The sequence below is a fragment of the Lactuca saligna genome, chromosome 8 (assembly GCF_052625555.1).
Source record: "Lactuca saligna cultivar CGN05327 chromosome 8, ASM5262555v1, whole genome shotgun sequence".
In the NCBI taxonomy this organism is placed as follows: domain Eukaryota; kingdom Viridiplantae; phylum Streptophyta; class Magnoliopsida; order Asterales; family Asteraceae; genus Lactuca; species Lactuca saligna.
The window spans coordinates 7,240,430-7,253,141 of NC_136424.1; the positions used below are offsets into that span (position 1 = coordinate 7,240,430).

The 12,712-nt window shown below is 34.3% G+C and overlaps 1 protein-coding gene across 1 annotated transcript; it reads right to left on the reverse strand.

Annotated features, from left to right (window-relative positions):
- Window positions 1-248: 248 nt before the first annotated feature.
- Window positions 249-1,249, reverse strand: LOC145008274 (CEN-like protein 1). Its single transcript, XM_078966898.1, has 4 exons — window positions 964-1,249; window positions 798-859; window positions 638-678; window positions 249-549 (listed from the first exon to the last, which is right to left on the reverse strand). Exons 1-4 carry the CDS (start codon window positions 1,162-1,164, stop codon window positions 332-334), a joined length of 522 nt encoding a protein of 173 aa, XP_078823024.1. The 5' UTR covers window positions 1,165-1,249; the 3' UTR covers window positions 249-331.
- Window positions 1,250-12,712: the final 11,463 nt, after the last annotated feature.

Genomic DNA, 12,712 nt, shown 5'->3' on the forward strand with positions numbered 1-12,712 from the left:
AACACGACAATATTGCATTACTGAATACCTAATACATGCAAAATTACAAATACTTCAAATGAGAAACCTAAGAAATTAATGACATAATTAATTCAAGGTTTTATTGGTTTATTCAAACTCTAGTTACCCTTCCTTTCACCCTTTATTGTTGAAGTTACGTACACATATATATATATATATATATATATATATATATATATATATATATATATATATATATATATATATATATATATATATGTATCGTAATATTTGAGACATCTTATACGATAAATATCATTTAAGATACCTCAAATGCATTACACATATATATGTGTTATTTTATGTGTAGTTATCTTCTACGGGCCGCATTTTCTCTTTGAGCATTGAAATATACGGCAGCAACTGGTAACCCTAAGCCATGTTCTTGACAGAAGGTACGAGTGTTGAAATGGTCTCTAGAAGCTGGTGGGGTCACCGACTTCCTTGCTTTCTGCTTGAACAGTAAGAACACAAATCGGTGAATCCCTATCACTGGCTTCGGTGTCTCATAGCTCACAATCTCCCTTCCTGTAGTGTAAAGTGTAAACATTTCAATTAAGATTTGGAATAAATCAAAGAATAATCATATCCGTGTATGTAATAGAGCTGTTCGTACCGAAGGAAGCATCAGTGGTACCAGGAATGTCCGTGACTATCCTGAAACATAGAATTCGGCCCAGAATTTGTTTATACATCAGTAACATTATATGGTACATGATAAATATTATAATAATCATATAAGACAATTGCGAACACAGTAAACAAAATAATTTTACCAGTGAAGATGTTCTCTTAGGTAAGGATCACTTGGGCCTGGAACATCTGGATCGGTCATGATCTTCAAGTCAAGAGATAACACAAAGTCAACACACAGTTTGTTTATATAAACATGTATGTATGTATGTATGTATGTATAAAGAGAGAGAGTTGATCTAAAGTTACAAGAGTATAAGCAGATCGCATGTCTTCACCACCGATATTCACACGAGGATTAGAAGTAATGAGATTAGGCATGAGCTCATGGCCATTAGAGACTGTCTTGTTAAGATTGTAGGTTACACTCATCTTCACACTTGGTGTGAATGTGTCCACCACCTCTCCTATCACTCTTCCTACTACAAGTGGTTCATTCATTCTTGACATGAGAGAGAGAGAGAGAGAGAGAGAGAGAGAGAGAGAGAGAGAGAGAGAGAGAGAGAGAGAGAGAGAGAGAGAGAGAGATGTTTGTTTGGGGGGGGGGGGGGGGGGAAGTAGTTCTGTAAGCACTACTAATTGAAACTGTATGAGTTGTATTTGATGCTTAACAGCCTTTTTATAGAGAAAGAGAGATGGAAAGACACAAATATGGAGGACTTAAAAAGATAGAAGAGATTCAGCAGCATAAAGGTTTACCAGAAATGGAAAATTTTCTATAAGTACTTGTAAAGAGATCCTATTCAAAGTTCTTTGATCAAACACTTCTTTCTATATCAGGAAGTTATTCATGTCTAAAGCTTATTGGCTACTCAAGAATACATAGCAAATCAAGAATAAAGGTTGCTTTTTCCCCCTTTTCCCACTTACCTCTTTACAATATTAATCCATGTTGCAGGAGAATGAGAATTCTTGTATTCTACGTCTAAAAATGAAAAAAGAAGACCTTCCCATGAGGCTTGAAGATCAGTGTACGTACGAATAATTAATGGATTCAAACTTTCCGCTTATGCTTAACATTAAAAGAAACTTATTGATAATTCTGGGAATGAATTTTTGGTTTTCTAGCGAGAGAATGTTCGTAATGTTTCCCATCCATCATTAGTGCCAATCTCTGTTTACCTGGAGGCTACTTTTAATTAAACTTAATAAAATGAAAATTGGAAGCCCAAAAGGATTGGGCATAATTTTAATATGGTGTATTGTTAACAAAACAAAGTAGTAATGACTAGTCACTCAATTTAAGCATTTATAAAACAAAAGTACCAGATACAAAGTACCTGAAACAAGAATCTATTGATCATGTCCGTTCATATATGGGAGAGACCTAATAATGCCAACAATATTGTAGCTTAATTAATTATAATACCTTCAAAATTAGGGGTGTTTGTTTGAATGAATATGTTCAATTCAGCCCACTTAAGTGAATGCAAACTGAATTTAGTTTTCTAAATAAGAAAATTAAAATCCAATTCAATCCATATCAAACCAAACAGATTTAATTTATTTGTCTCGTTTTTTACAATTAAGTGTTCAAGAATGTCAGACATTGCAAACAATTATAAAACTTTAACGTTATGAAGTTTGAGTTGTCAAGACAAACTATTTGGTCTCTTACCATCTAATCAACTTGATATATTAGTATAGGCTTTTTATTTGGTCCACGTCTTCTATTTAATTTAAAAAGAACTTTAATAAACAAATAAATATATAATTAAAGACGTATATTTAAAATAAATAACATATATGAATAAATCAGAGTTTGTTTGTTTTTTTTTCCGTTTATTTGGGTATTAGGTTCTCGTTTTAATAACCAAAATCAATTTAAAATCCAAAATAATAATTCTATTTTAGTACAAATCAATCAAAATATCCAAAATAATCGTCGAAGAACTTGACAACAACTCTAGTAGCGACCTTCATATTTGCAAATTTATTGGAAAAGATGGCGATGCACCATTTTGCACCAAAAATGAAAGTTGCATTCTAGCTCTAATTCATAAGTGGATTATGCGTTTATGTAATACTCCTATATATTGTAAATAAAAAAGAGATGATCATTTCATAGAAGAATCAATACCTTATGATGTTATGAGTGCTAAATTATATAGTGATCCTTTATTTAGTAAAATTCTTGTTTTCCTCTTATATCCAATTTTAGCCACCACTTTCCTTCTTCTTGTTCTTTATTGTTGCTCTCCCCATGACGATAAGACCCAAACTCAAGAAACCTTACATAATTACTGTTGAATTAAGATGTTTAAACTCATAATTAAATTGGTATATAAACTTGTAATTAGAAGTAAAATCTTTTTTGGGTCGCCATCATAGTTACTAGATGCCATCTGGGTGATTGTCGGTCGATTAACCGACTCCGTCAATTTCCTGCCAATAAAAGAGACGTATAAAATTGAAAGGCCGACTCGGATCTACATAAAGGAAATTGTGAGATTGCACGGTGTACCGATATCTATTATCTCAGTTAGAGACAGTAGATTTACCTCGCAATTTTGGCAGTGACTCCAAAAGGCAATGGGAACTCAGCTCGACATGAGTACTGCATACCATCCCCAAACAGATGGACAAAGTGGGAGGACCATCCAAACATTGGAAGATATGCTACCGGGCCTACGTGATAGACTTCGGGAAGGCATGGGATATCCACTTGCCACTGATCGAATTCTCGTACAACAATAGCTATCACACAAATATCAAGGTCGCTCCTTTTGAGGCTCTTTATGGACGAAAATGCAGATCACCTCTTTGTTGGGATGAGGTGGGAGACGTACAACTAGCGAATGGACTAGTACCTAACAACACTCTCACAGGTCCTGAAATCATCCGAGAAACAACTAAGAATATCGTTCACATTAGGGAACAACTAAAGGCGTCCATGGACTGACAGAAGAGCTACGCGGACAAAAGGCGAAAGCCTTTGGAATTTCAGGTAGGTGATCGCGTGTTGCTCAAGGTCTCTCCCTTGAAAGGGATGATACGCTTCGGAAAGCGGGGGAAATTGAATCCGAAATACATCGGAACCTTTGAATTCCTTGCTAGAATTGGTCTGGTGGATTATAAACTCCAGCTACCACCGTAACTCAACAATATACACCTTGTCTTTCATGTGTCAAACCTGAAGAAATGTCTATCTGACGAAACACTCGTTGTTCCGCTTGATGGGATTAAGGCGAATGAAAACCATCATTTCATTGAGGAACCCATTGAAATAATAGGCAGGGAGGTAAAGCAGACAAAGCAAAATCGTATTCCCATTGTGAAGATTCGATGGAGTGCCAAGCGCTGACCTGAATTCATATGGCAACACGAAGACCAGATGATACAAAAGTATCCCCATCTTTTCACTAGTTCCAGAAGGCTGGTTTAGAACAGATTTCGGGATGAAATTCCCTCTAACGGTGGATGATGTCACAAATAGCAATTTAGGGCTTATATTGTGAAGCTTGTACGCAACAATCTCCTCCATGTAAAATTGTTGCATTTTATTACTGAAATTTGAGCTTCAATGTTATTTGAAATCATATGAACATACATCTAGAAATCAAATTGAAATATCCTCTCGTAAGCCCAAAATGGATCAAATAGCTAAAAAAAGGCAATATTTGGGCCTTTGCTCAATAGTTCTCGGCCTAACACCCTATTGGATCAAAAACTCTTCCTTGGGCCTTATTGGGCCGAAAACTTTTCTTTCACCTTACTAGACAAAAAAATCTCTTATTGGGCCCAATTAAGTCCGAAAAAACATACATACTCCAAACCGTAAACCCTTTAAGCACAAAGGGTGTTTTCGGCCATCCAAAAACCGAAAACCCCCTTAGGAAGCTTCTATGGCCAAAAACCCTATAGGATTTCGATTTGGGCAAGAAAAAAAAAGAGAAAAGAAAATCAAAAAGCTTGCCACCTAATAGCTTTACCCTTTCTTAACCATAAGGCAACCAAGCCATGCATGTAACTATCCACCATGCATCCATAAACTACACCTTATGGACCACCATGCATCAAAGCACTCAATTCCTTTTCCCCTTTATATATGCATCCGAACACGCACACACACACATACACCCTTAAAAGTTCATTTTTCACTCACTTCACTCTCAAGACAAATCCTCCCATCTCTCTCTCTCTCTCTCTCTCTCTCTCTCCTTCTCATTTTGTGTGTGTGTGTGTGCCATCTTCAAGGGGTTCTTTTTAAAAAACTCATAGATTTGGTAAGTGTTCTTGTAAACTCCAAGTATTCTTACATCTCTTCAAGATAAAACTCATGCTTACACACCATTTTTTGTGTAGCCTCTTAGAACATCATCCATTTTTGAGTGACCTCCAAGGCTAGGCCCAACGAATTCTTTCTTCTTCTCCCTACAACTCATGTAATCCACAAGGTGAGCTTCATACCCCACTATTTTCGTGTTTTTCATACTTTTATCTTGGGGTGGGGGTATAAGTCAAGTTTCGTTTAACCATTGGATATTTGCATGCACCTACATGTTTCTTTAACCATTTGAGATTATAATGTTGAATATATCATGTTGATACACCATAAACTCGGGATTTACAAGCCTTATGTTTGCTAGATTAAATTTATCCTTTGGATAATTGCATGCTTCATAGTTATGTGTTGAAATACTTGTGTAAAAAGGTATTTATCATATGTAACTTTGTAAAAATCGTGATGAACATGTTCATCAACACATTTGCTATACAAAAATTCGTGGACATGGGTTTGGTCACTCAAAATTTTCAAAAATCATAGAGTATATATATATATATATATATATATATATATATATATATATATATATATATATTCGTGGACATGGGTTTGGTCACTCAAAATTTTCAAAAATCATAGTGTGTATATATATATATATATATATATATATATATATATATATATATATATATATATATATCCATGGATGTTTACTTTTGGATACATACATACTCCCCTTTTTAAAAATCTACACTAATATTTAGATAAAATATTGATTTTATCATTTATGGTGTTACAAAAGTCGTGACATATTTAAGTTAAACTTAGACAACATATTTGGTGTTATAAACTTGCAAAATTAGGTAAAAACGATGTTAAACATAATCACAAAGTTTGATATTTCACTAAAAATAATATTATTAGTAAAATAGTCGTAAACTTGTCATCATCATTTTTGGATGGTTTATAACCCAAGATAATATGCTATTTTTGCAACATGTGTTATACCTAGACATATTCACTAAAGTCTATTTATATAAAAGGTTGTAAATAGTTTAACCGAAATCATAAACAAAACAGTTTTGTGACAGAAAAACTTGTGTGTCATAAACTACCAATCATAAAACTCATATTGCATGAGTGATAATTGTGTGTCATTAAATCTATAAACCGCGTGTCATAAACAACATGTTATCAAAATCTATAAAATGCGTGTCATAAAACATATGTGACGAAATTACACTAGTAAAGTTATTTCATTATACAATCAAGAGATTCAAAATTTGCGTAAATTCATTAATAATCTAATGAGACACCATATTCACCATACCTACCTAGTGTACACTCTAAGTCATGTAGTTATAACCAGAGTCTACTATATGGAGAGCAAGATAATTATGTATAGATCTATACGGGGATTGACACCCCCACACCTGAGTTGTTCGCTACAATTAGACGGGGCCAGTCTAGGGTGACAAATATCTTACCACATCCGACGCCTGAAGAACGTCATGACAGACATAATAGTCACATCAAGCATGGTTATAATGAATCACATAGGTATTAACAATACTATCTTGATTTACAAAAATCTTACATTTCACTAGTTTTTATTATTATAAAACTACACACCATTTCAGTACTCTATTGACACTAATCGAGTCTAGGGGTTTTAAGACTACAGTTTCATAAAATTAGAAAATTTTGGAATGCATGGGAACTTATATTCACATGATTCAAAGGATCGTGCATACAAATAGACAAGGTTTTGAGAAACAATAAAACAGTTCATTTTTATGGAAAATATTGGATTTTCCGGAAGCATACAACATTTTTGCCAAACGAAGAAGATACAAAATATTTTCATACAAAAATGCTTATGAACTCAGCAATATTCTATGTTGATGCTTTTCAAAACGACTTGTATTCTCAGTAAACCAATAAGCAGATACTCAAGCCATGAATTTTGGATATTTTGCTGCATTATGAAATCTACAATTCTGTCGCTTTTGTGTAACATTTGAACACTTACAAATTGTAAACTTATGAATATTGTAATCTTAATGTATGTCATTTGGTTGCTATGTCCATCTATATTCAATTGTGATAATACAATACAATGACATCATCCGCCCCCGGACGTTTCCGCCGTCATGGTTCGGGGATGTGATACAAACATAGCCCATGCAGCTTATGAAATGATCCTAACTCATAAAGCTTTTAGAAACAAACACAGTTCATATAGAACGTCTTGTGGGTGTGATGGATCCTAACAATATGTCTAGGCATCCTAATCCTAAACTTTCTGATACAAGACTCTTGAATACTTATAATTCTTTGGTGTTTAGGAATGATTTTGGTTTAAGTCTTTTAGTATTTGGGATTCATACGATTTAATGGATTTCCAAATTTTTATTATCTTTTGTGACGAAATTTGGGCAGCATAACAACTGTTTATATAATATTTTTCAGGTTTCAAACAACGTGAAACCAACAATTCCATAATATTCAATAAGTTTCATAATTGATACAATGTATAGATTTATTTGGTAATGTTCTCAAAATCCTAAAATAAATTATGTTATCATATATGACGATTCATATTAAAGTAAAAATAATTTATATGTTTGTAATAGTTATAAAGATAAAATATATCATTTATTTAAAATCATTTCTAAATGATGATCGAGAGTAACATAATAATAGTTTATTTTTGGTATATTTTCAATTAATTATTATGTAATTGTTTAAATGTCACTTATCAATAGTTTAAGGTAATTTATATTTGTTTTTGTACATAATTATGTTGAATAGCATAATGTTCATATGCATAATGTCTTTTCGTGCTTTCTTAAACATATTCGTATATGTATTCAACAAGGCTTTCAATTAAAGATTCGTCAAAGATACATATATCTTTATAGCAGTATATGATTCAACAAGGCTTTCAATTTAAGATTCGTCAAAGATACTTATATCTTTATAGCAATCTACTTAAAATCTCGTGATTTTTATTAATATTAATTAATATATCACAACAAGGTGTAATTATATCATTTTTAGCATTCTTCTTTAACATATATGATTTATACAATTTAGATTACTATTTTACAAACTTTTGACCAATAATAAAGTATGATGCTATTTTGTGTATAAAACATCAAAATCATCATGTATGTATTCTCCCCCAAATATTAAAACAGTAAAAGAGGGGCCATAGAAACTTACTTTAGTAGAATGAAAGAGGCTCGATGTGTGAATCTTGTGATGAGATTTGCTACGTGACGTTCCTCGTTCTTAAAACGAACCACCGAGTATATTTATAATTCCTAATAAACCAAATTGTAGCATTGGTATTAATTATTAAGTATATGGTGGTCTTTTTCAAAAGAAATAAACCATATGGTTTGATTTTTTCCAAAGTCATACTTCAGGGACTGATATTGCAATTTTTTTCATGACAGGGGTTAAACAAGTGCATTTGAAACCATGTTAAGGTTTTAGGCCTTAGGGCATGTTTGATGCACCTTCCAACTAGGTCCCATGCTTAGACCCGATCAAAAATCTCGGTCCGTGTGTTTGATTTCCAGCTACAACCTTGGATTCGGTCCAAAATACTGATTCGGTTCTCATTTTTTTGCTGATTCGGTCCAAAGAAAAAACTTGGTTGACTGGAGAGGAAGGAAGAAAAAGGCATGCTTTCCCCTCTACTGGCGACGCTCCTTCACTTCTCCTTGAGGATGAATATTCTTCCTTCATTCATTCTTTTCCTGCGATGTATGAAGGATACATTTTTTAATCTTCATAATTTTGTTTTATAACCATCAAAATCGAAACCTATCTCCCAAACCACTACAATCGATCCTAATTGATTTCTCCAATCGTTTCATCATCTCCAAGCCAAGGTATGCTATATTGCTATATTAATATTTTGATCTCTGTAATTAGTTTTCTTTAGTAATTTGCGATTCAAGTTTTGTTTTGTAATTTGCGATTCAATTGTATTAGTGCTCTTGCGATTAAATTGTATTAGTTATTGCTTGGTTGAAGGAGAAATTTGAACAAGCTATGATCAAGAATGATGTAAAAGATATCAAAACTGTTAATTCATTGAATAAACATGTTTCTTTTACTGAATTTGTCTGTTATTTTGATGTAATTTTCTATGAATTGGAATGCTTATAAACTATTTGATGTTTTACTTTAATGAGATTACTGTTGAATAAGCTACTACAAATGACTAAACGATATGTTAAATGGGATTTGATAATGAAATTTCAAGTGAAAAGAATAAAAATCACTGGTTTTGATGGATTTTTTCTATTATTTACAACTATGGATGGATTTGGTTGGTCTTAAATTGCTAGAAGCTTTGTGTTAGAACTATAATGAAGATATGAATAAAAGGATCAGAAGCTTCTACTCTTCTTGGAAGAACATTTTTAATATAGGGAAAAATGGTCGGAGATTTTTTTTTTATCTCTTGCAAGCCTTGAGATGTGTGGTTTTCAAAACTAAAAAGTCAAAATTAGTGAAGCAAGATGGAGAAGAGTTTTAATGCTACTAATAATTTGTCTGGTATACAATCTTTTTCCTAGCCCAGCATGAACATGATGGGATAGCATGAAAAAAAGGTTAAGAAAAAATTATATATTTACAAGTTTTTTTTAGTAGAGATAGTCACAAATACTAGTAATAATTTAATAATATTTGTTGTACAATTAATTACATTATCAGAATCATTGATAAAGTGAGCAAAATAGAATTAAGTTATCAAAACTTAATTATTACATAGTTGTCATCGATAAAGTGAGCAAAATATAATTAAGTTATCAAAACTTAATTATTACATAGTTATGTTAGTTTTTTATTTTTCTGTTTTTAAGCTTTTGAAATACTAAAAACTTTGCTATTTTTTGACCTTTCTAGTCATGGGTTATTGAGGGGGAATGCACAAGAGAGTTGTTACGTTGATTTGATATTAATTTTATAAAAAATTTGTTTGTTTCGTGCCAAAATATGTAGTTCTTCATGCGGAGGATTTTTTTTTTTCTTCGAACAAAAGTTACAAATCTTTAATTTGTTTATTTTTTAGTTGAATGATTTTATAAAAAATATTGTTTGAGGGTAATATAATCATTTTATATAGTCAATCGTATAAAATCAAACAACAAATTTCAGTTAAAAGTTAATTCGGTCAGAACTTCTAACTCAATCAGCATCTAACCCAGTTAGCTCATATCCAGTTAGCAACTATCAAACGACCCCTTAATTTATTAGGTTTTTCTGGAGGATGGATCAATTCAATTTAATTTAAATGTAGGTTTGACTTGAATGTAAATTATTTCACAAAAGGGACTAGATTCATAAAATTCAGCATACTTTAGGGTCATATGTAATTAAATGGAATTGAAGATTGATCGATCCCCCCTTTCGTTTATCAGACGTGAATTGCAATTCAACAAATGGGGACAAGACCCGTGATTTAGGTCTCGCAATCCCGACCGGAGGAAATCGAATGGACATCCGAAGGTAGAAATTACACGATGATGGTGTTCGATCAAATACTCACAGTGGCAACGAGTGGTGACCGGTCGGACTTCTACAACAGCGACAGCAAGTGGAGGCGCCGGTAGATGGGTGAATCGGAGAAGAAGAGGGAGGGACGAACGGGGTCAACGAAGTGGTGATCCGGTCGTGGTTTAGCAATCGCGATAGGAGGGAGGTCAATCTTCGGCGCCTTCATTCCCTTTCTGTTCCGATCGACAAAAAAATGTAAAAGATGAGGGAGGTCTTCAGCCCTCTGTTGATTCGAGAAGAAGGAATCATGAACGGAGGTGGCAGCTGGTGGCGAGGGAGGTGTTGTGGTGGCGATGGCACCCCTTTGGCTCGTCGTTGGAGTTGGTGTGGGGTGTTGATGGCAGCAACAAACTCAGCAACAAGTGGGGGTGCTCGGGGTGAAGCCATTCGACGAATCGCATGGGTGTTTGAGAGCGGGTGCTCTACGGAACAGACGGGGAGGGACGGAGAGGATGGGATTGCAACCGCCGGCGAAGGATCGCTGACCCTTTTCTTCTTCTTTGCTGGTTCTGCAAACAAGAGGGAGGTGTTTGGGTGCTATCTCTCGATTGTGAAGGTAGAGAGTAAGGAAGAACGAGGGTTGTTTCCCCCTCTAGTCTCATCGGAAAATGAAGAAACGAGGCTGCGACTGCCGGCGAGATATCGCCGGTTCTCTTCTTTTTCTTCGTTGGTTTTCATGAACGAGAGGGAGAGTTGTATCACTTTAATGGCTGTCCAAAAATAATTAATTAAAAAAAGGACACATAAAAATCTGATAAAAAACTGATTCTGCAAGATTTTTAAGAGATTCTGAATGATTGAGGTTGTCCAAGAAAAATCAGATTCTAAGGCTGCACGGTATGTATACCGGAATGGGTTGTGGGGTTCGTGCCCGGCGGAACATCATACCGTCGGTGCGGGATAGGGTGGCGCAGGAACAGGTGAGAGGAGGCTCTCCCTCGTTCTCTCTCTTCCTATCATTGACCAGGATTTTTTTTTCATTTGAATGAACCGTTGTTTATCGGCAAATAAATTTTTTTCTCCTTTTTTTACCGATGGCCTGATGGGTATATGCATTTAAACCTTTTTTTTTATTTTTTTTTTTATTTTTATTTTTATTTTTATTTTTTAACTTTTTAAACACCTATAAATAATCAACTATTTACCTTCAACCAACATTCAAACAAACCATCTATTTCCTCTATTTTCTTCTCAAAAAAAAAAAAAAAAAAATTCCGACAATCTAACCCCAACTTCCGATCGAAGAAAAAAAAGTCATGGATCGAGTTTAAACATCCCTACTTGAAACATTTTTGTTATCGATTCATCACTACAAGGAGTTTTATCGCCCCCAACTCAATGCTCCCATTCAATCTCCATTACAATTTCAATACCAAAATGTTGGACAATATTACCCGATCCAAATTCTAAATGTTACGCTGCAAATGTTTTCATATTTTTTTGTTTTTCCGGATCAACAATCGTCAAATCAACCTCAACCTCAACCTAACCCCAAACTCAAATTCCCTCTTAACAACACCACCAACTTGTCGATGAGTTGGATGACTCGGAAGAAGAAGAGATGGTTCCCGAAACTCAACTCACACCACCCCCACAAAGACGTAAAGGGAAAAAACAAGAGCGCGAGGGTGTCGCACAACCGGGAAGATAAAAGCCGTCATCATGGCTTCTACAAGAAGAGCTAGTTTTGGTCAAAGTTTGGGCTGACATTTCGGAGGATTCGATTCAAGGAAATACACAACCGGGAGATCATTTTTTGTTTTGAATTTTAGAACGGATTCGGGAGGAGCTAGGAAAAGGTGACGACCACCGTATGAAACACCAACTGAATTCGAAGTTTCGAGAAATAGCAAAGGGTGTTTCAAAAATAAACGGGTTGTACAACAACCTAAAAACTCAACGAAAAAGCGACCAATGAGACGAAGAAATACTTCAAGAAGATTTGCAATTTTACCTTTAGGAAGTCGGAAAATCATTCAAGTGGCACGATTGTTGGAAATTATTGGTCAGATGTCCTAAGTGGAAAAAATACGAGCAAGATTATATTTTTGGAGTTCAATAATCAAAGGGAACGAAAACGGACTCTAGTGGTTACACAACTTCCTTCGATGCTCGGGTCGATCTAGATTTAAATCAGGACAACGAACTCGAGTAAGAAGAAATTGTCCGACCGATGGGTAACGACAAAGC